The 23887-nt window shown below is 37.9% G+C and overlaps 1 protein-coding gene across 10 annotated transcripts in view; it reads right to left on the minus strand.

Moving 5' to 3' along the window:
- The window catches only part of MAPK10 (mitogen-activated protein kinase 10), a 170832-nt gene that overhangs the window by 64945 nt on the left and 82000 nt on the right, over positions 1 to 23887 (minus strand). For 6 of the 10 annotated variants that reach the window (XM_050327399.1, XM_050327400.1, XM_050327401.1 and 3 more), the window contains 2 exons: positions 23712 to 23783; positions 13743 to 13912 (listed from right to left, as the gene is read on the minus strand). In XM_050327399.1, the coding sequence (XP_050183356.1) occupies positions 13743 to 13912; positions 23712 to 23777 (236 nt within the window). In that variant the 5' untranslated portion in view covers positions 23778 to 23783. Of the gene's footprint in view, positions 1 to 13742; positions 13913 to 23173; positions 23257 to 23684; positions 23784 to 23887 lie in introns of those variants that run through there. The other 4 variants (XM_050327405.1, XM_050327403.1, XM_050327402.1 and 1 more) reach the window with 3 other exon arrangements.

Here is a 23887-nt window from a genome sequence, read left to right on the forward strand (position 1 = left end):
TCATACATGCACCAGCATGCAGAGAGTTTGTCCCAAGCAGTACAAGTCAAAGGACAGCACAACAAACAAGAGCCTTTCAATGTCCTTATTACATTTGGAATGAAGCCTGTGTGTTTAAAATCCAAAAAACAACCGATATAACCCTAGTGAAGAGCTGTAGATCTAGTGTCAGGAATGGCAACTCTACACTCTGGATCAGGTCTGTTTCTCCTCAAAATGCAGAGAAATGGAGTGGCCTCTGAGACAATTTTCAGAGCTGAGGCTTAAGGAGACCAAAATATATTCATAATGGATGACTGCTGCACTTTTCTTGTTTCCATATGTGGTTCCAGCTATTTGTTTTGTGTTTCCATCAGCTCACAACTTCTTGCAATCAGCTGGGAACAGCTGGATTAGAAAATACAATCAAACTGTCTCTCTAACTGCAACACAGGTCATCCTTTTTTTTTCTTTTTTTTTTGCTATCACCATGGATGTTTCACAGAATGAACAGATCAGTCAGCAAGACCTTCCATGAGGTTCCTCATCACTGCAGGGATACTGATTGGGCTCAAAACATTCCTTCCAGCACTGCATGGGGGAGCAGAGACTGCATGTGGTGAAGGGCACAGAGGAGTCACACAGAGGTGTCCTGACACAGCAAACACGTTGCCAGAAAGGTGCTCCAGCTGGTGCCCTTTGGAGACCCTTCTCATGCCAAAATGACATGCAACCTAAGCAGCAAATCCAAAAAGAAAGATCAAACTAAGCTATCACCTCAGTGTGTTTAATGGTAGCAGGTCCCTACTTTGGGATTCTTGGGAAATTTTTCCCAAAGAAAGGCAACTCATTGCCTATTATTCCACATGTGATCTCTTATCCTGTGTTGGAATGAAATAACATGAGAGAGGACAGAAGTGCCTGAATTGTTTGGGATTATCATCTTAGTCCCTGAACGAAAATTCAGCATTGCTGGCAATTGTAAATTCTGTAGCACTTAAAATCCTCCAGTATGCCTGTGAAGTTTAAGACAAAAGTTCAAAATGTGTGGCTCTATTTTTACATTTCAGCATGTTATTAGGAAAGACAACTTTCTTTTAAAAGAAAACTCTTTGGCAATCAGGCCCACTGTTCAGTGTGCACACACTTTCATGTATTTAATGGTGGCAAGCAAAATCCAGGTAAAAACAAAGAAGACAGGTCTTGCTCTCTGCTTGCACAATACTCTTTCTTTAGTGTACTTTACTAGAAAATGCTTATTCTCAAATGTTGTATATGAGATCTATGATTCTAACACTGAAAAAAAAATCAATCTGAAAAAGGAATTTACTGTGTAATTCTTATTATGGATTTCAAATTTAGGTGTTAAATATTTTCAAATAGAGAAAAGCGTTTTGATTTAAAAATGTCCATGTCTCATGTATCATTTCATTATTGTGCCACTGAAATTATTATTACAGCTTTGTAATACAGGTTTATTCACTTCACTAAAACATGCTCATTTTATTTCCCACCTTGTAAAACGCAGCTCCTTAAAGGCCCTGATTAAATGAAAATATATTTTTGTGGTGTTATACTTTGTCAGAAATTACACCAAAGCTCTCTGGTTATCCATACATTAAACAAGAAAAGGTGATATAAAGACCTCTATGCATATTTCTGTCTGAAAACATATGGAAATTAAAAAAGGAGTAAGAACTCCTCACATGAACAGTCATAACTGTGGTTATTGAAATGGGAGTCCAATAGACAAGCCCTTGCCACAGCTAGAAGAAACTACTTCAATAGGAATATTTCACGAGTCAGATCTGTGACACTATATGCCTATATATTTATGCTCTTAAAGAGCTTGTTCAGATATACACATACACTCATAGAATCATAGAATGGTTTGGGTTGGAAGGGATCTTAAAGATCATCCAGTTCTAACCCCTCTGCTGTCTAACACCTTCCACTAGACCAGGTTACTCACAGCCCCACCCAGCCTGGTGGTCTGAAGGAAGCTGCTTGAGCCACAATACAAGAACCATTCTGGAATCCAGAAGTTCTGTATAGTGATGCAAGATAAAAACTCTTCCTATAGCATTCCCACTCACAAAGACACTGCAGGAATACAGTAGGAAAGGCAATGTGGAAACAGCTATACAGTTCACACACCGCGTAGCGCACCACTTGTAACGGGTACCATTTCAGTTTGCCTGGAGATTAAAATATTCATGAGGATGCTGAATATGAAGTATGTTGACATACTTCTCATCTGCTCTCAAAGCACCTCTGCTGTATAACACCTTTCTGAACCGAACTTTAAAACCAGTACTTTTTGCTTCTCCATGTCTTTCATCACTAACTCACTGTACAGTCTGATAGCTGACAGTAGCTTTTGTTAACTGCTAGATGAGGAAATTCAACCTGGTAAGTGAAAGGAGCCACATTTTTTACTCATTCTGCTTTAAAAGGGCTCTAGAGCAATATGCTTTCCTTTCCACGTAACATATGTAAGAGACAACTGTTTCATGGTTTCCGAAGTATGCTACACTGCTCACTCTTTGTATGCTCAAGCACTTACTGAAGACGGAGCAAGGTAAAAAACCTGAAAAAAGGATCAGAGCTGGAGGTGTCTCCATATTCAGTGACAGAAAATACATGGGTAAAAGAATTTTAAGCATGATTTGTAGTTACACTATATTGAGTAGATGTTTGCTCAACATCTGGATAATATATATAAAACAGAGTCTGGCAAAGATATTCTCACATTCAGTGCTCTGAACTGTCAGCAGGGTATATACATTTTGAACAAATTTTCAAGTTTGTGAAGCAGCAACACCAGAAAAGGTCCAGTTTCCTGGACTTATGCTTTAACAGCATAAGACCTTTATGAGGTCAGGGAAATAGTGACACCAGATCAGAGTCTGTGCACCTGGCAGAATCTGAGTAACTAGTACATTTAAACTGTCAGTCACTTGATAAATCTGCTAATTCTGGATCTACAAACCGGAATAAAAACCAGCTACTATCGTCCATTACCACCTCAAAACCATAATTTAAAAGACTTGCTGGCTTGCCTGACAAACAGAACAAAAGCTGTCACTTTGGTGAATAAGAAACATTATTCCACACCCTTTTTGGCTTCATTTCTCAACTGATTAAAAATCAAAATTCAACCAAGGAACAGAAGTGTCCTGTCAACAAGCCTTCACCTATGATGAGATAATCACCAAAGGCGGGAAAAAAAGTAAACAAGTTAATCCCAAAAGGCTACTCAAATTCTAGTTTCCCAAAACTAACCCCGCAATCTGTGCAAGGCCATTGTAAGCAGACAGAAACAGAAGATCAGAGATGCCAAAATGTCACTTTATGGTGTTCTGGGAGGAAAAGAAGTCAATGCTGCCACATAGGTCACCTTTACCCTCCCAGTCAAAGGGAGTCCACAGCCTGCCTCTATGCTGGCAGTAACTCACCTGACCGAGGTTGCTCTAACTCACTGACTACTCTTGTCCAGCTGGGCCTTTCAAGAGGGGCAGGAGTGAGCAGCGCTGTGTATGTTTTGGTGTGGGAGGTGGTGGAAGGTTTGGAGGGTGTGTGTGGGTGGAGGTTGGGGATGTGTGTTTGGGCCCATCGTCCCTGTGCCATGGTCGAGTGGTGGTGTTTCGTGAGGGCAGGAGTGTGGCATCCATCGGGGAAGAGCAGCATTCTTGGGCTTGGAGGTGTCTATGGTCATCCCACCCTGAGAACACCCAATCGTGTCTGATCTTGGAAGCTTGGCTGGGTTGGGCATGGTTAGTACTTGGATGGGAGACCGCTTGGAATACTGGGAGCTGTAGGCTTTTTGCCTCATAAAGAAGTGTCACATCTTTTACCATCGGGGCCTTTCTGGAGGGGCAGGAGCGAGTGGTGCTATGTGTGCCTACAGCCTCTCATACTGAAGAACATCTCTAACACAGCTAAGATGCCAGTAAGTAAAACTGATGGTTGGTAAGGAAACAGAATGTTTTACCTGCTGCATAGTAACACAAAATGTCCCTATTTAAAGGGAATAAAATTTAAAATTCCTTGTTTTTTTGAGCTGCCTTGTTATACCAAAAATTTCAAGATGTAGATGTGTAGACATAATCTCACAACATAATTTTTGTTTGAATCAGTAATTCTGTCTGGTTTTGTGCCTCATGGTGAATTAGTGACCCCAGAGCTACAAAGCTTCCTATTTGCAAATGGGCACCAATCAATTTTGGATGAAAATGTGTAACACCATGAACCCTGACAAGAAGAAAAAAAAAAATTAAAAAACCCCACCAAAAACCAAACACCTCCATGTCCAGTTTTCCTACCTGCAAAAGGACTCCTGTCTTTCAGTCTTCCTCCTTTCTGCTTCTGTTTGTAACTGTCTCTCTTTTTTTTCCCACTCTTGCCCGTTCTCGTGAGTTTTCCCACTCATGTCATGCCAGACACTGTTCACAAACTTCACCCAGAATCTCTTGCTTCATATTGCCTATTTTGCACAACTATTTTTTTGGCTGTCATTGTTTTTTATGATAGTCTAGGGCCAGGTCTTGGGACAAGGGACAATATTTTACTTTCTGTCAAGCATTCTAAAAATCTGTGGACTGCACTTAGATACTAAATATCAACAATACATACTGACAAAGAAAATTGAATTATCTGAGCTGCTATCCTTCCTGGTTGGCTCTTTTTTTTCTATTTCTCTTCCATTGCTTTTTCGGATAGATACCTGCCCTTTTCTTTAGATGCTCTGTCCTATAGCCCTGATTCCACATGATCACAGCCATTCTCCTGAGAATGTTCCTATGAGGGAACAAAAGTGTTTTGTGCAATTGCCATCATGTTAAACATGGTAATCAGTGATGATGATGCAACAGTGTTCAGTTCAGTTCAGTGGTGACAGAATTTCAGGTGAATTACATAAAATGATAAGCCTGTAATCAGTTAAGGAATGGCTGCAATGCACTGACAGTATCTAACTCCAACCCTGGTTTCCTCCATGAACTGAAATTTGTTTGCAACAATTCCAGGCCGACAACCTGACACAATAGGAGAAGCAAGTAGAGTCTTGAAAAAAATCTGTCCAATATGTTGCACTGTAGTAGTGACGTGGCATAAATGTGAGAAAAGGGAGATCTATCAGTGACCAAAAGGAAGTTTCAACAGGCTATGAGCAAATAGGTAAACATCTGTAAAGGGAGTTATAAAACATTACTGCTTGATAGCAGAAAGTGTAAATTAAATCGAGTTCCTAATCAGCCAACACAGAAAGAGCTTAAGCTGCACAAATATCAGTTACTTCTCTGCAGACACAGATTTTACAAAAAGCTGATACATTTTTTCATGGCTCTAAGAGGATCATAGATGCTTATCCTGTCACGGCTATGAACAAAACTGCTCTATTTCCAAAAGCTGTGCCTATCCAATCAAAAATCCTGGCTGTCGATGCCTTTATGGTACTGAATCTATGACCAAGCAAAGTGAATATTGCTGTCAGAGTTCACAAGAGATAGGTTCTACACAACCTTATTTACTTTTTTCCCCATAGACTTGCCCAATGTAAGTATGGAATAGATTTTGCTTGCTTAACTGTTATAGTCATGGAAATAAACAGGTTTTTTAAGGAGAAATGAAGGAAAAATAAAGACATAGTCAGAAAAATAGGCAGTCTGAGTATTTTAGAGACAGAGAGCCTGACATCACTGTTAGGAGACAATACTGTGGCATGTTTTATTACATATAATTTGTGATTACCATTACAGTTTGGATTTTAGATTTCTGTGTACTAGCAAAGGGAAATGAAACACAATAAGACAAACACAAAATACATGGTGACTTACTGCCTATCAGGAATCACTGCAGTTAGGTAGAAAAAGGGCATTAAAAAAAAAAAAAAAAAAAAGAAATGCTTTTTCTAAAGCAATTCTATGTCAGACCTTAAGAAAAAAACCCAAAAACAATAATAAATTTTGCTCAAGGATTACATCTTAGGTTCCCCTCTCATGTAAAAATGGGTCCTCATCCTGCCTCAGGCACCTTCTTGCTACTTGATATGTACCTTTTCTTCTGCTTCTTTCACACTTCTATTAAAGACAGTAGTAGTAGATGGCAGAAGTTGTAGGAATTGAAGCAAACAAGGACTACAGCCTGCTTATTCTTAAAGACAGTCCACTTATCACACTTTTCAGACATTGCATATAATTTGTCATATGGCAACAGTTTTCTCTAATCCTAAAATCAGTTCCTTATATATCCAAGCTAAGTTCTTTGCTGAGTCATTAGCAAGAGCACTGGAAGACATAACCTCTTCCTCTCATTCCATATCTAAGCAAACTGTCTCTGAAAGTGTGCTAACATGCAATTTTTAATAATATCACCTTAAAAAACAAAAATCTTTCCAACTTAAATAACTACCTCCACTCAATATTCTGGAGCTCAAATCCACAGAGATACTCAGTCTTTGGTGTACTCATTGGGAGTCTCCCAGCTCCTTAAAATTCACATGCTGGCAATCCAAGATTCCAAATATAACAGCAGAATTTCTATCTTTCTGAAGAATCAAGGCACAGACATAATTAGAACCATAAAAGAGAATGTTCTGTTCCAGATGTACATCTGATCATCTGATGGTGATCAATGGATAACCAGATACATGCAATTAAGTTTTTGGCATTTCAGTGCAGGCATACTAGAAAATCCAAAGAATATTACAATGAGAATGCAAATTGGGAGCTGGGGGAAAAATCCTGCAATGTACACATGAATGAGTGAGGTTTGAAGCTTACTGTGAGTTCAACTTACAGTATTTCAACATCTAAGAACTACCCAAAATGAAATTAAAAATAATCTTGAAATAGTTTAAACCACTTGTTCTCAGAAGAAAAAAAATTGAAAACCACCATGTGTTGCCACAGTATGGGATGATATTAGCACTGGGAAACATCAGAGAATTTGTTTAAATTGACATGCTTATTTCATTAACAATAGAGCAGTAGTTCATAGTACAGACTAACAGTTATTTCCCACATTACTCTTGTAGAACATACTTGTAAAACTCTCCAAAGGTTCCCTCCAAAAACTTTCTCAGGAGTAGGATGTCAAAGCACAATGCAACAGCATGAGAAAGGGAATACTAGCTGAACTAATGGATACAACTGGAAGAATCTTTAACGGAACAGGATAAATCTGCAGGGCCAGCCAACAGGACGTTAAGCACAAAAAGTCTGCAAGATGCAACTGTGTAACTGGAATGGAAGTAAACAAACTCACCACATACGCACAGTTTCGATTCCCAGGAGAGACTGAGGCTAACAAAGCTAACACTGCCACTTCCTTCCGGGCCACTGAAATTCTGGGCATATCTGGTTTACCTCATTTTGCCTCTGAGTGACATAGGTTCTTTGTTCTCCTCTTCTGAGGAAAATTAGTGATCTATCCAATGGAGAGAACACCTCTGATTTTTCAAAGAAACTATGCCAATTTTTACAAGCAAAAATGTTGAACCATACCAAGGAATACAGTATTTCAATTCAGTGGCACAAAGAAACAAAAACCAGCATTACTGGGATACATTCATCTCTCCAGAGTTTTAGTACACCAGTGTCCAGCTAAATGATACAAGTAAGGTTGTGCATTAACTGTAAGACACTGTGATGACCACTATTCTCTCTGGTTTTTCCACTGCCCCATAGGAAAAGTACAGCCTTGGAATTGATTATGGTCAGAAGCATCACCTCCTCTTTGCTTTTATTATTATTCCCATTGCAATATCACTTCAGTCCTTATAGTCAGAACAGGAGTCAATTGTGCTACACAAAACCAACACTGAAGGATAATCTTCATACAAAAGAGCTCAAGTGTTTTTGCAAACTCAAACACCTGATCCTCTTCATCATTTACTGGCGCATTCCACACAGAAGTTAGACCTATCACATTAAAGTCCATTTTTAGGTGGTTCTACTGATTATGTTCACATCTTCATATCTTCATAGACCTGCACCAGAGATCTGTGGAATGAAAGAGGTTTCCCTCTAATAATTGTCTTAGTATGTATACTACATAAATATATGGAGAATTAGAGGAAGTTTTAGCCAAATCCTTAATAAAAAAATTTTCATTACCAGTATCAACATGCAACAGGACACCTCCCTACGTGCACTCCAAGGAGGGTTAGCAACACAGAAAAACCCCTTCCTACTGGACATCTTGTAGTGAACAATGCCAGTCACACTTCTCCTCTGGCCTTTGAACACTATGGGAAGTGGTTGAGTCACCATCCTTGGAGTTATTTAAAAGACGTACAGATGTGGCATTTGAGGACATGCTTTAGTGGCGGACCTGGTAGTGCTGGGTTAATGGTTGGACTCAATGATCTTAAGGGTCTTTTCCAATCTAAATAATTCCATGGCCCTGTGATTACTTTAGGGAAAAAATCAGCAGCTATAAAAGCTGCAACAAGCACCACCATCACAACATGCTGATTTGAAAGAACTCTGCCCTCCTTAAGATTCAATCACCAAATTACAATTAAATCAGCAAAGGACAACCTACAGTTACCTTAGGCAAGATAGCAAGCTGTTTGTTGTTGCAGGTTCTACCTATTACAGGAAACACAAAAAGACTCTGCTACCTCCTTCATGTTTAGGCTCAAAAATATAATCAAACCACTAATTCAAGGCAAAAAACCCACAATGCATTGCCCAATTTACTACTTCAGGAATATATTTACAGTCTCCTCGATATCTGCAGTTGAGGTGTCTTTCTAAATTTATAACACATTCACTGAGAAGCTACCAGTACTCTTCAAAACTATCATAAAACCATAATTCCTGCTCCCATACACCACACTCAATCATTACTCACACAAAAAGTTCCTGCATAAACTAGATAGCATGAAGCACTTCCCAGATAACACTCCCCTGGGCCTAACTAACACTCATTAGACCACATTTCAACATTATGCAGCACAAAACCTTGTCTTTACTTTTAATAAAAAAGCAAGATAAACATCCAGGATTTCAGCTGAAATGCATCATCAGACTCCTTTATTTGATGTTCAGACAACTTTGTTTCCAAAGCTAACATTTTCTCCTAATAATGCACACAGGTAGAGGCACCAACGTGGTCATAAATAAACAAGGCGAAATGTCTTCATAAGCTACTTCTAAGATTTTAATTACTCGTATTCTCAAGTCTGTAAGCAATGTCTTTCCTATCTGCCATAGAAACCTGGACTTCACCCTTTCTTCTATCATAAATTCAAAAATTATCAGAGCCTCTTCAAATTGCTTTTGAAATATTTCTGTACAACATCATTTTTCTAGACATCACAGCATCAAAAACATCACAGGCAACATAAAAAAGTTATAGCTTGCAAACCACAGCAGAAAACCTACAGATCAATTACCTTTCTTCCAGGCTGTCGTGGTTTTGCCCAGTCGGTCAGCCCCTGGGGCTGAGAATGGTTTTGTCCAGGCGAATTTACGGACAAGAAGCCAATTAAAACTCTCAGTAATGCCTTTGCTAATTATGTATTTAAGAAAACGGAAGAGAAGGCTTGTGGCGCAGTTGAAATTAGGGGCAGCAGCCATGTAGAAGAGCAGTGGGCCCAAGGAGGGCCAGGCCTCCTCCTCCCCTGGCTTTGGCCGGGGGGGCAGGTGTAGCACTGAAACTCCCCCCTCTCTCTTATAAGAGAGTGAAGAAAAAAAAAAGGTTTAAAAGACTAAGTGCTTGGACAGAAACTGTGGCAGAAGAATTCCGGTAAAGAGATAACGGAGTGTCCAAGGTCAAAGCTAGCAGCTGGAGGAGAAAGAAGAACTGTGCAAAGGGGGGCTTGTTTCTTCCCCTTTTTTTGCTCTCTCCCTTCAGCAGGGAAAAGACTGAAAAATAAAACCCTGTTACCTGTGAAAATTTTTTGGGGTGAGGAGACCCCCCTGTTACTCGTGGAGGAGCCTACACTGGAATAAATTGATGCATGAGGAAGCTGAGACTTCATGAAAAGGACTGAAAATAAGGCAGAGTCCTGTTGAAAGATTTGTGACCCTGAGGGAAACCCATGCTGGAGCGAGACAGCTCAGGTGGGATATTGGGATTTCAGTGAGAGATCCATGCTACTGGTGCTGGAAATCTGTGACTTTGAAAAAGAGAGAAAACCTTACGCTGGAGCAGAAAACGGCTTGGGTAAGGATGTTGGGATCCATGCATGGGATCCATGCTAGACCCATGCCGAGAAGTCTATCAAGGCCTATTCTCCCATGGGAAGGGACCTCCATAGGGAACAGGGGTGGACTTATAAGCCATTATCCCCTGTAACCCTGTGGAAGAAGATCCATAGTAAGCAAGTGTCCCCTTGCAAGCCTATGGAAGGAAAAACCTTCAGAACCTGGGTAACCCCCTAGCCTCCGGTCTTAGCCCAGGAGGGAGGTAGGCCCAGCCCTGAAGGCTGACACAGAGCGAGAAAGAGAGAGAAGGAGTTCCAGCTGCGACGAGAGTGCTGCAAAGTTATTGAGGAGACCTGGAACTCCAAGAATGGAGAATAAGACTGCTTTTTCCTCGTTGGACTGATATAAAGGGGGGAGAAGTATTTTTCTGTAAATACATAGCACTTTTACTTAAGTAGAATTGTTGTAGATAGAGTTTTTAGTTTTAGTTTGTTAGTAATAAATGTTAATACTATTTTCCCCAAATCAAGTCTCTTTTGTCTGCATAAACCCTCTCTCACCTAATAGTAATTGCGTGGGGAGTGTGAAAGCATACTGACCCAAGGCAAAACCACGACATTTTTTGGTGCAGAATGCGGGCAGAGACTACCCAGAGAGGCAGTGGCTGAGTCAAACCCCGACACAGGCTAAAAGCATTCATTTAAAACACAAAGAAACACCCACCCCAACATTAGCATATTTCTCTTGATTTTATGGAACATGAGAACTCCTCTTCATCCATCATCATCTAAACCATCCACAAATGCAGGCTGAAAGTCCTATCTCAGTCCCCCTTGCAAAATAAAGTAGTTGTCAACTCCCTTCTAACACTGCAGAGGGTATCAGCTACCTCTTCTTGAAGTGGTTTAATTGGCACGTATGTAATTAAACTCAGAAAACTCCATTTCTATCACAGTGTGGTTAAAATCTTGCAAAGTTTTTACAACTACAGCTTGGTCTAATAAACTACAAGCTCTGTTTCAGTTATGCCCCATTGTCATCACACCTGTAACAACATGATAATGATATGCAAACACAACCCATATAGTCTTTCTCACAGATGTCAGTGTAATGTACAGTAAGCAAGGAGCCTACACTCATATTAATAGTATATTTTGTAGGTTAAAGAAGAACTTCCCTGCTCAAGAGATTCCAAGCAGTTATTTATACCTTTCTTTCAGCTGGCAAAAATAATTTTGTGAACATAATTAACACAAAACTCATTGAAAGCTCCCAAAGACTAATTTCCATAGATATCAAATGTACTATGTCTCTATTGCCAATACCATTTTCTCATTGAGTTTATAATTATTTCACATGGGCACAATGACAATTACAAGAATTACACCATACAGTTTTCTCTTTTTCAGATAATTTATTAAATTATCATTTCCTGGAGACGTTAAACCTTAATATCTTTAATGCTTCCATATCAAGAAAATAATTTTGTCTTTGATGTAATTTTCAGAATAACCAAGTGAAACCAAGTCTTCACTTCTTTATAACCGCATTCCCTGCTTCCTGTGCCTGCTTCTGTTCCACAACATAAATTATTTTCCACTGAAAGTCTCCTGTTTATGTTGATACCTATTTATAGAATTGTATGAGAAAGATTGCAGAACTCTGTGGCTTTGCCTACAACCCTGCAACACCCACTTCCAGAGCAGCCTGAAAAACATTAGGTCACTCCTCCACCTTTCTCTGCCTCTACAATTACCTCTTGGTACATCTGGGTTCTTTGCAAAAGAACAAGATAAGCAGGACAAAATAGTTCCCCACCAGAGCAACCAGCACTCCAAAGTAGGTAGATTTTCAGTAATTTTTTTCCTTCTAAAATAAGTGTAAGTTTCTACAGTAGAAACTGATACTATCAAAATTTACTGTGTAAACTTATTACTATGTATTTATTACTATTAGGCAAATAGAAACACACCTCTAGATGTTTTTCATCACGTATTGTTTTCTCTTAGCTAAACTACATATATTTATCTCACAACTGTTTTTTCATTAATAAATCATGTCATTATTGATTCTTCATGCTTTGTTTGTAGATGGTTATTGTATCTCTGGTAAATTATGCCTCACAAAAGGGAGATTACAGTGTAACACAAACTAAGAAAAAATGTTCATTATCTTCCCTGCCTATCATATAATGCTTATATATCTGTATCATCAAACTGTAAAAGTTCTTATAGGGCCTCTCCACACTGCTCAGCCATTTCAGGGGACTTATGTTAACTTTCTCTTGAACTTAGTTATTTTCTGTTTAGATTTTATTTCCTAAGAAATTCTTAATTTTTGCTGTCAACTCACAATATGAGGGAAAAATTCACAGCATGTTATTGATTTTATTTAGCATAACTTCTATGGGGTTTTGCTGCTCATAATTGACCATTACAGCAATTCAGTTGCAGAAAGGTTCAATAAGAACTGATTTTCCTGTAAAGCAAATAGAGAATAGTAAGTAGGAAGAAAAACAATCTGTTGCTATATATGGATTTGGACAAATAGTGGAAAATTATTATTACTAGTTCTCGACTCAGAGTATGCTTCTTTCCCAAAGCTGATTTTAAATTACCACGTAGTCCTTTTGTGTTTGAGATACAAAATAAAGTACTTAAGAATTTAGATAAGTCTCTGGACTTGTGTGGTCTCAAAGCATACCAAACAGTGAAAGTGATAGACTGAAACTAAGCACATGTTGTCAGTGCTGTTACACTGCCAATTACAGTGCCAATGCCAATGAACCATGGAAGTCCATTTGCCACTAGTTTAAAGGAACCTATTGCTTTACCACTGCCTCCACCTGTAAGGTAACACATGGTATATCAAAGCCGGAAAAGAGCAGTGACGGAGATGACAGACGGAATTAAGGCTTCATCTCTGATGAAGTTATAGATAAAAGACTGCTTTAGTTACCCTAATGCGTCATAATTAAACAGCTAACAAATGCCTGCACAAAGACATTTAAACACAAGCCACAGAAATTTAAAAGCCCTGTCTAAAAATAAAGATATAATAACCAACCAGGATATAACAACTTTCGAACATACTAATTTCGAATTCCATAAGCCTTCTGCATTATTTAGGAGAGCTATTGAATTTGTGTCTTTTGTTCCCATTATTTGCATCACTGAAAAATCACTTTTAAGAAATAAAGGAAACATTAGCAGTTACCTCGATTCAAAAAGCTTCCACTCTTAATACTTGAGAATGCTGTGGGATGGGACAAGTTTCTATATTGCTCTCAGTGATTTTTACTGTAGAAAGACTAAAATTACTAGGTTTACTTGGGATTATTATCTGCACTGCCTCTGGAAATAGTGCCACAGTTGTCAATTATGATGAGATCTCCTGCTCTCTTGCTAGTTACATTTTGCAATGTGGAGAAACAAACCTAGTGCTATCATTCTCACCAGCTGGAGAATTTATTAGCAAACGACTGGGCTCCTTCAGCCTCAAGATGTGTTGCCTGACTGTTATTTTTGCAATTTTAGACACAGCAAACTGTGAAGAAATGCAAACCCAAATCTATTTAAAAGCATAAGAGAAACTGCTGATACTTACCAAACTATTCCCTGAGCCCCAGAGCCAATGGGTTTCAAGTTCTGGTAACGTTTGAGAACTGTGAAGGTCGAGTCCCCTACTTCCACACTGTAGAACTGGTTGTCAACTTTGCTTTTGCTCATGTTGTAATGTTTGGCAATATATGACACATCCACTTGTTTCCCAAATCCCTGTTGTACAGAAAAAGGGAAGGGGAGAGGGAGTGGAAAAAAAAACAGAGAAAGCAAGGTTGGTAAAACGTAAGAATACTGATAAAACACTGCCAGCCTAATTTTTCAGTATCTTTTCTGGTCATTTTAGGCTCATTGACATAGATCTACATGAATCCTCGAACACTCTCAAAGACTGTATCAAACCTTCTTTCATGCAGGAAGTCACCGTAAAAAGCCACTGATTAAAGAACACTAGTGAATTCTCCAGCTGATGTTTGTGACATTGTAACTGCTGACTAATGGTCTCTGCTTGTCATTACTGCTGCTTTATGACTAGAGGCTTATGAGTTCATGCAGATTCTGCAGTCTCATTTGTATTGCAAAAAATACCTCATTTTAAAATAAGATGACTTACACCAATGTAAAAGTGGGTCAAGAGACACAGGAATTAGACTCTCCATTGTTGGTCAGACAGAGCAACTAAGCGTATTCACAAGTGCTAAAACTTTCCCTGAGCATAAGAAAGGCATTGAGAACCTTTCAACAGGAGTTGCAAAAGAAACAGAGCAGTTTATGATTCTAACCGTGACCCAACATGGCTCAGAGAACATTCAGAAGGTCTGGAATTCTTCCAAAGTTCTAGATTCCTAAGGATAGGAGAGTTGCTCTCATGATGTAACAAATGCATTAGTACTAACCAAACACCAATTTTTGTGACACAAAACCAAGTTTATTATTGCACTGCAGAGTAGTGCTCCTCCCCAAAATTGTAAAATTAAAAATTACTAATTTTAACAAAATTTTTAAAATTCTTCTAAATTTGCTTAATTCCATTATAACCATTTTATTACTACTACTGAGCTCAATTCCCTTAGGACTATGGAGCAAAGTACACAGGAATTTGAGATAAAAATCAGAATTAGATGCTTTTAACTTAGGATTCTATACGACGATGCTGAGCACAGAATGCAAAAGTTCAATGTTTTACAACACACCTATCCTCAAATAGTTGAAAATTCAGTTATGGAAGTCACGACTTTCCCAAATGCCTTCCACAGAGAAAAGCAAAAATGTGCCTCTATCTGTGCATTTATTTTCAAACATGGCTTTTAAATTTACTTAATTGCTCTACTATAAATTTCTTTCTTTTCCTGCAAAAATCTGAATAATCTGCCTTGTTATGTGTCTATGGATTACTAAGTTGAATTTTGATGGAGCCAGGAAAAAAGTAAAGGTGATTCGGATTGTATTACTCTTTCAATTGAACAGAACATCTTTGCAGTGTTCCACAAAGCTGGTCATTAAAAACAGGTAACTGACCTTGCTGAGAACTTGGATTGTCAGGTTTGCCTTAGGATAGTTAATAATATTTTTCTGTCCACTATCACACTGGAAGGCCCATTGTCACTGGATAGCAGTGCTTCATCCCAATCAATTCATTTAGAGACTTCAAAACACTTTAATAAATGTAGCTCTTCATTCAAACACAAAATCTGATTTCAGAAGACCAGTTAGAAACTTTACATATACTTTTTATTCATATGTGGCAGGGGGAAGGAGGAGGAAAGCCCTGCCCTAACACAGAAAGGGAGAGATTTATGGACACTGACACAGTGGCACATTGAAGCTTACAGACAGTGAAATGAATTTTTCTCATTGCAAGACAAACAGACTGCATCTGATTCACACTGTGTAGTCTTAGTCTTAAAATTTCTTCCATTAGATGAAGAGAGATGCATAAATTTGGCTAGCCCAGATATTCATACCTGGAATTGAGAGGCTTTTTTTTTTAATAATATGCTCCTGACAGACAGGAATTTCACAGCTCCCTCTGGCTAGACACACACATTTGGAGCATGTTTTTTTTCTGATGTCATTATCAGAACAATGCATGAGATATTTAGCATTAACACCCATTACTCTGAAATCAATGTTTATATAAAAAGTGTCATCATAAAAAATGCATTCCTAAGTGAGCCTGACTCATAGCCAGCTCCTCTGGAAGTATAGATACAGAGACTTTTTTAAACACATTTGATAACTATGTTAAGGCTTGGGTGAGCCAGGCCTGCCACAACTTGTTTGTATCCTCACTCCCGAGCTACCTGACAGCTTGTTGTGTAGTAGGGAGCTACATGGGAACAGATATTTTATCCCTTTACATTTAGAATTGTGTGCACATCAAAATTTCTTGTTTTTAAGTTAGTCTAACCGCGTGAATTACTGGCCTCAGGAACCTCATGCTGCCTATAGTGAGATTTCTTAACTATATCAGTTTCAGCAGGTGCTTATTTTAAATCTTAATCAATTAAAACAGCTCAAACCCACCACTTTGTAGTACCTCAGTTATATGGATAATTAGCAAATGTAATTGCTTCAGTCAACAGCAACTAAAGTCATGGGACACAGAAAACCACAACTGGTAAGAACACACAAATATCCTGATGAACAGCTCTCCTCTATGTAACACAGATCATTCCTATAACAATCTGCTCCTAATGGTGTGTGAGTAGAAAAGGTAAAGACTGTTTTATTTTTCATGGAATCGTTTTTTCTTTTGGGATTAATATTTTTCTGTGTACTTAAGAATCTGTGCACCATAAGGTCTTTAACAGAAAACAAAACATAAACACCGAGCATAACTTCGGATTCAGTTTGAAGTTAACTCCAAGCAGAATGCCTCCTCTGAGCGACAAACACTTTAGCTTTGTGAACAGGCTAAACAGTTTCCAGGTCATCTACTAAGTTGCCTCCTCACTTTAAAACGCACACTCCTAAAAAAATACAACCCCCCCCATATTTTCTGATTTTTAACCAAAGCTTAAAGAAGCAAAATGAAGACACAATAAGCCTACTGCTACAGCCCAATGTACTGCTTACATTCATAAGAACAAGGAGATTAATAAGTATCCTTGTCATGATCCTAACTTAAATTAAATCTCTAAATCAATAAATTAACAGCATTATTGAAATAATCACATCTGATCAGATCCCCAAACCAAGATGATACATCAAGAACCATCTCCAAGTTGATACAACAGTCACTTCCTAATGAGGACAAGGAAAAAGCAGTTTTGTTTTATTCTAAAATTAAGGTAAAAAACCTTTTCCCATTAGCAAGGAAATTCATACTCTTTATAAAGCACATCAATGTTAGTTTTAGTTTCAAACCCTGATGAACAGCTTCTTCAAATCCACATAACTCACCTTAAAAAACCTGAACACTACATTTTTGTCTTGTTCTGTTACGTTTTCAGTGCTCTTTCAAACCCCTTCGAGAAGCCTTGGTGTTGGTATAGAAAACATATCCCCTTCCCTCCTCTCCCTGCCCACCATCTACATCACTAAGTTATTTCAGATTCAGGTTTTACTGGATAAATGCTTACAAGTTCTGTACTGGCAGCTTCAGTTAAAGTTTTGATTATCTGGCATCAGAAAGGAACCCAGGGCTAGGAATTTCCAGTATAATAATAATAATGGCCAGTCTTCGCGAGCGAAGATCCGGGGAAGGTCTTTACACCTTCCAGCCTGCGCATTGGATTTTTTTGGTGAGACACAGTGTGCGTGGAACTGAGCCCACCCTTTAATCCTAAGGTTCATCTGCCGGGGCCAAGCGAGCTTGGATGGTGGCAGAGAGGTCCTCAGGACGTAGATGGATTGCCTTTACAGGGCTAACGACCTCCATCTGCCCGGGAGTGACCCTGATCAGGAATCGAACCCGGGCCTTGGAGGTGACCAGCACCGCACCCTTAACCACTAGACCACTATACACCCTTCTGTATAAACACCTAAACCAAAAACTTCTCTCAAATGAGAATGATATTGACAACTTAAGAAACTAGGAACCAGCACTTCATTCAGAATTAGATGGGGGAAGGAAGTTTATAGTAACAATCAGGTTCACTTCTCAGGATATCACAGAAAAGGTGTATAGGTTTCATACAGCAAAGCAAATTCCATCGAGTCAAATTTTCAGGTGAACTTCAAATCAACTTGGGTGAGGTACAGTACTGGGGCCCCAAAGTAATAGTAAACATTGCAGATGTGAAACAAAAGCAAATTTCTCCATTCCTTTCAATTTGAACAAAACACATCATAGTTTTGCAGTCCTTTGCATAATGTGAAAGATTGTTCATCAGAGACAAAGTAAGCATTGGGGTGCCATTTGTTCTTGGTTTCCATAACTATTTAGACAATGGAATTACGTTGCTTCAACACTGACAGGAACTTAACTTTCATTTCACATGTACAAAAATGTAAGCACCATTATTTTGTTTTTTAGACAAAATTGAAAACTTCTAACACACACTCCTACACTCACTTCCCAATGTCATTCTCTTTCCTCCATCCTGAGAAAGTTAAGGGAAAGTGAAGTGAAAGTTTTCCAGCCCTGAAAACAACTATCCTTGTTGGCTCATTTAAACACATCGGCAATGATGTTTGCTTAATATTCAACCAATTGAGAAGGAAAGAAAATAAACTGTCAGGACTCAAACATTTGAGGTGAAGGGAAAAAGATACTCTCACAATTACTAAATGCTTAGTGAGCATACATATTTTTCTTTCAAAGAACAATTATTTAAAAAATCAGTAAACTTAAACAAGTTACTGCCTCACACAGTTACAAATTGTATTCTTTCAATTTTTTCTTTCAGAGCACAGGCAGCAAAAAACCTAAAACGCACAACAGAAAGAAAAGGATGTTATCTTCTATATTACGATGTGAATTGCTTCCTGATATCCCATTTTATTTGTCCATTTCCATCCTACAAAATAACCATATTTATTATATTTCACAGACAGACCTTTCTGAACACCATTCTTTCAATTATTGATGAGCCTAAAATATCACAGTTTCTTATAGTTCAGTATCTCTTCCATTTTTTATTTTAGAGATACAAATCACACTAATGGTGGTTTAACACAAAGTGCTCTTCTTTGCATCTCCAAGACAATAAGTGCTGTCACAGAACTTGTTAGCAGGCATCAGTGGAGGGGAAACTTGATCTCCATGCTGGCATCCTTCCCTGTCTGCCCCCAGGAATACCTACATGGACACCCTTTCCAGGGTGCTAGGATGCAAGGCTACTGAAATCAGCTAAATGACTCCACTTCTGTAATTGCAGGTGAGGAGAAGAATTAGATGGAAGGCTGCCTCCTAATTTGCAGTTGGTACAGTGTCCAAAGACCAGTAGGATGCGATAGAGAGGATGTTCTGAGCCAGCCATCCTGACGGCTCACCATTGGCCCTCACATCTCCACCTCATCTCAGGCAAAGAGATCAGTATAGTATAGGCAAGAGCACATTTCAGAGGTGGATGCTGCCTCTGATTTCCTCAGGATCCAAAAGGATAACATCTTAAAGCTACAATTTAACCTTAAAAGTCAGATGCTGAGATTATACAAATTGAAATTCACAGGTATGGTAAAACCCTCAGTATTCTTGCCAGCTTCAAAAACTTACACAGAGGCAAGACCTGCTCACCTGTGCATATCGGTTAAGGCAACAATGCTATTAATTTATTGGCTATCCTCCCACTTGCACAGCTGTAATTTTCTCACAAGATTCAAGTGCCAGAATTCTGGGATAAACATGCGTTTACTGAGCCCTCTGCTTTGGATTTAATGATCAAAGGTTTTGCTGTGTCAATTTGGATGGCCACAGAAAATGCCACTTGGAAAATACCAAGTATCTTCGCACAGAAAGACCTGCTAAAGTATTTTTAGTCCTGTATTCTGAATATGTCACATTTATGGCAGAAATTATATCTATCTTTCTCACCATAAAGACAGACTTCTCACTTATTCTACTCAAAAGTCCACAGATAGAGATCAAATCTCCTACAGAAAGTAGGTTTTTCATCCTCTCTATGTGTTTGGATGTAATATTACAGGTTTTTATCTTACCAGCCATATCACACCACAGTTCTCCATTCTTTCCCCTCATTCTCATTCTGTAAGGATTGTATTAATCAGCAGTCTTCCTGATTTTAGTGTACTTTGAGTGGGATTTAAACATTAATTCTCTGCCTTCTTTTAATCTCTCTCCAGCAGCCATGCCCTAGACCCCAGACACAATCTACATTCCTTTATGAAGCTTGCCTTTCAAGTAGCCAGGTGAGCCCTGCTAATAACTCAAGCTCAACTGATTAGTCACTGATCTTTATACATTTGCTTTGTTCACTCTATTTTAACACATCATTTGTTTAAATTGAGTGATAAAGACTAATGATGATGTGTAACCAAAGAAATTGCATGTGAATTTACACTCATGATTCACTTTAATTTTCTTCTTAATGTGTATGGCTGAGTTCCTCAATAGCTAATCTCAGTAATTCCACATCCCACTTTGCATTAAAAAAGATTAATTTTTAAATTAGATTTTTAAATTATTTGTTTAAATTAAAAGATTAACTGTAGCAATATGGAAATTCTCTGATACACAAATTGTAATAATAAAGACGTTTTTTAAAGAAAAGAAAATTCAGTACTACTGGTCCAAGTAAAAAAAAAAAAAAAATCACAGAATTGTATTACAAATAAAATAAAGTTACAAATTTAGGAAACTTGAAAATTCTGACAGGCTATACCTCTCTTGATATTGATTAAAAAAAGATACTGAAAGACTAAATGGAAGAAAATAAGAATAAAGCAGTCACTATCCTTTAGGCATAGTTAGCTATTATTAAAATTAGTATTAAAATTAAATGCCCTATTCTACTTACAGTATACTACTCTGCATTCCATTGTGCTTCAATAACAATGTGTAGGGTCCTACAGATAAAACTTGTTGGTGATATTGGCCTTACAGAAGTATAATGAAATTCTATAGGCCTTCTTGCTCTACCTTTCTGTTATGATAGGAAAGCAGAGATCCTTTTCTTCAGCCTTAAAAAAAAAGATGGTTGTTTCCGAACATGAAATGGCTTGCATTGTCCAGTAATTCCACTTAGGTATTTTTATATTGGAAATGGGGTGAAGGGGTGAGGACGTATATATTTACTCTATTTATGCTACTGGGTATTTCTCAGTAAGGGTTTTCCTTTTTCCTTAAGTTGGAAATTCTTAAAATTCTGTTCCTGCTGAATTAGCATTTTATCATACAAAACTAGTATGCTCAGTGGCATCTCAAGAGAAGGAGCCTATCATTATGCATATGCCACTTTCCTTCACAGCCCATAAAGCTATGCCTTTTAGGCCATGAGAGAGAAACTGCCACAAATGTATGTTACAAGAAAAATACACTCCCAGTACTAAAAATAATTGGAGTTCTCCTCAATACTGTACTTCACTACTACACTTCAGCAAAAGTCTTAAGGTTTGTAGAAAGTCTGCAGCGATGAGCAAATTTGAAATGGAAGCAGGACTTGTACGTAATAAACACAAGCCACATGTTCACTCAAAGCTACAGTATTGTGCTCTCCTGCCTAGATACTGTTGGGATAGTTGTCAGTTTTAGACACCTCAAGATATGAGTGGCAATATCTACCTGTTGCTGATTACCATCATTCTGCTGTGACACCGTCATCTTTTGTTAACAGAATCCTATCAATTTACTGATTTAGCACATGGAAATTTCATAAAGGTACAAATGAGCTTTATAGTCAAAGCAGAAGCATTATTAGTAAACCACAGGGCATTTGATTTCCACATTAACATTAAAAAGAATGGAATAGACAACATTACTACCTGGAGACTATCCACAGTCTCTACGTAAAGATCTGGATATTTGGATGAAGTATTACCAGGACAGAGAAATAAACCCCATCCCACCCTACGCAATACAAATGAACAGCACCCGTGACAGCTAAAGTCTTAATGCAACAAAACACTTAATTTAGAGACTGTTTTTGTATATAATGCTAACTTCTATTTGGATCAGTACCTATCTTTATGGAGAGAATAAATTAACATGAAGCTTAAACCAGCTTTTATCTGCAAGAGAATCAATGTGAAGACCTGAAGACCCTGAAAAGCTATTTGTGTGATAAGTGCTTAAAGAATAGAATCCTGTTTCCTACAATATCGGGATAGTATCTCTTTTTGTGTATTTATTGGATGACTCCTCTCTGGGCATCTGCTGCAACCGTTAAAAATGAATCAATTTCATTCAGTGATAAAAATGCATCCAAAATGCTGTTTGATTTCATCACATATATTTTAACAAAAACACTGTGAATAGATGTGGTTCTCTGTGTGCCTCTGAACACCTTTTATCAAGTCATAGTAACAGAAAAGGAATGTCTTCAGTACATCAAGAACCTGGAGTGCAATGACAGAAAGGATTGGCTACACATAGGCACAGATTGACTGATGCCAAGACTAAATGAGAACTGTATGTAAAAGGAAGTGATTTAGAGTACATTTCCTCACTGCATGAACACAGAAACATAGAAATGTTTCTGTACAGCTTTGTTTTGGTTCAAGTAAAATGGAGAGGAAAGTCAGCAGCAGAGCTATGCAAAAAACTCTATTCTGCATAGTGAAAGTAACTTTTTCATCAATAACATCTTTCTCATACAATTTGAGAAAAAACCCTGTTTTGCAGGTTTTGCACTTTTTTTTTTTTTGAACCAAACTGTCAAAACATTACAAAAATACTATGTTTAGCAAAATCCCTTCTCTCAAAAACTGTGGAAGAATTAAGCCAGTTGAACATATAGAACAAAGTAAAGAAGACAAAAAAGAGAAGACAGTTATACAGATAATCAAACTGAATAGCCAAGATTCATCCCAGAACTAATGGTTACTTAGTCCAGAGCCAATCTTCTCAGGAGAACAAGTATTTAGTACTTCAGAATTAAAAAACACAAAGCAAACCTTCCAACACCTGTCACTGTTTTGTGTTAAATGCTTACATACACATAATAGACCTTTCTTATTAAACTTACTTGAACCCCAAATGTAATATAAAATTGAAGAAATAGTGTTCATCATAAAGTAATTTCTAAGAATGCAGCTACATTCTCACCCTCAAAAAGTGAAGAATGTTCCTAATGTCCCCCCAGTTAGTTAGATTACTGGTGTTCCATCAGTGTTCCATCTCACAAAAAACACCCCAAACCCCTCCCCCCGCCAAAAAGAAACCAAAACAAACAAACAAACAAACAAAACTATGAAGAGACAGAATTCAGCACAAAGGACTGTATAGAAGTGAGCAAAAAAGGTCATCTTTCATTCACAAGCAAAAGAATACACATATACGTACATATATGCTAACTAACTCAACAAAGAGATTCAAAAACTGAACAAATCAATAAGCTTTTTTCTTTGCATTACCAGTTTAGTCTCAGCCTTGTAGACTACCATGCATTGTGACCAAGCAATTTCAAAGGTATTGTAGAAATACGGAATTGGCTATTGTGAAGTCTCACCACTCTGGAACCTGCACAGCACATAGAGTTCAATAGGAGACAAGACAAACATCACAATTTTAATTACCCTCCCTACCCTTCCAGTAAAGGTAAACTAAGGGACAGAAAATTACAGTCACAGGCTACAACGTAAAAGGCTCTGTCTCAAAAAATAAAAAAAAAAATAAAAAGAGGTTAAGATAAAATAGTTTAGATTTGCATTTTTCTGTTTGCAAACAAATTATTTTTCACTAAAAAATTACATTAACATTAATCAAGTAAATAGAAAAGTAATTTTCATGATGCATTTTTGCATTTTTTGTATTTATTCCCTTTCTTATAACCAGTTACTCGCAGAAAGCTGCTGAAATTCATTTCTATTTTTAATTTTATTATAGTATGAATTGTAAAAAATGAAGTACAAGTATATACTGTACCTTGTTTTACCTGTAAGGAACACACACCTGACAAAAGGCAATCTTCACATCCAGAGTAGGTTCACCACAATAATACAAGAAATGGCGGCTCATAAATACCTGCAATTAAAGAAAAGTAGACATAGAAATCTTGCCTGCTGATGTGCAAGTACAGTGCAGCTCTAGATACATTTGGATTCTAAAACCAACCTGAGTTGCTACCC

Source organism: Myiozetetes cayanensis, unplaced genomic scaffold, assembly GCF_022539395.1.
Source record: "Myiozetetes cayanensis isolate MyiCay16 unplaced genomic scaffold, myiCay2020 scf33, whole genome shotgun sequence".
Classification (NCBI taxonomy): Eukaryota; Metazoa; Chordata; class Aves; order Passeriformes; family Tyrannidae; genus Myiozetetes; species Myiozetetes cayanensis.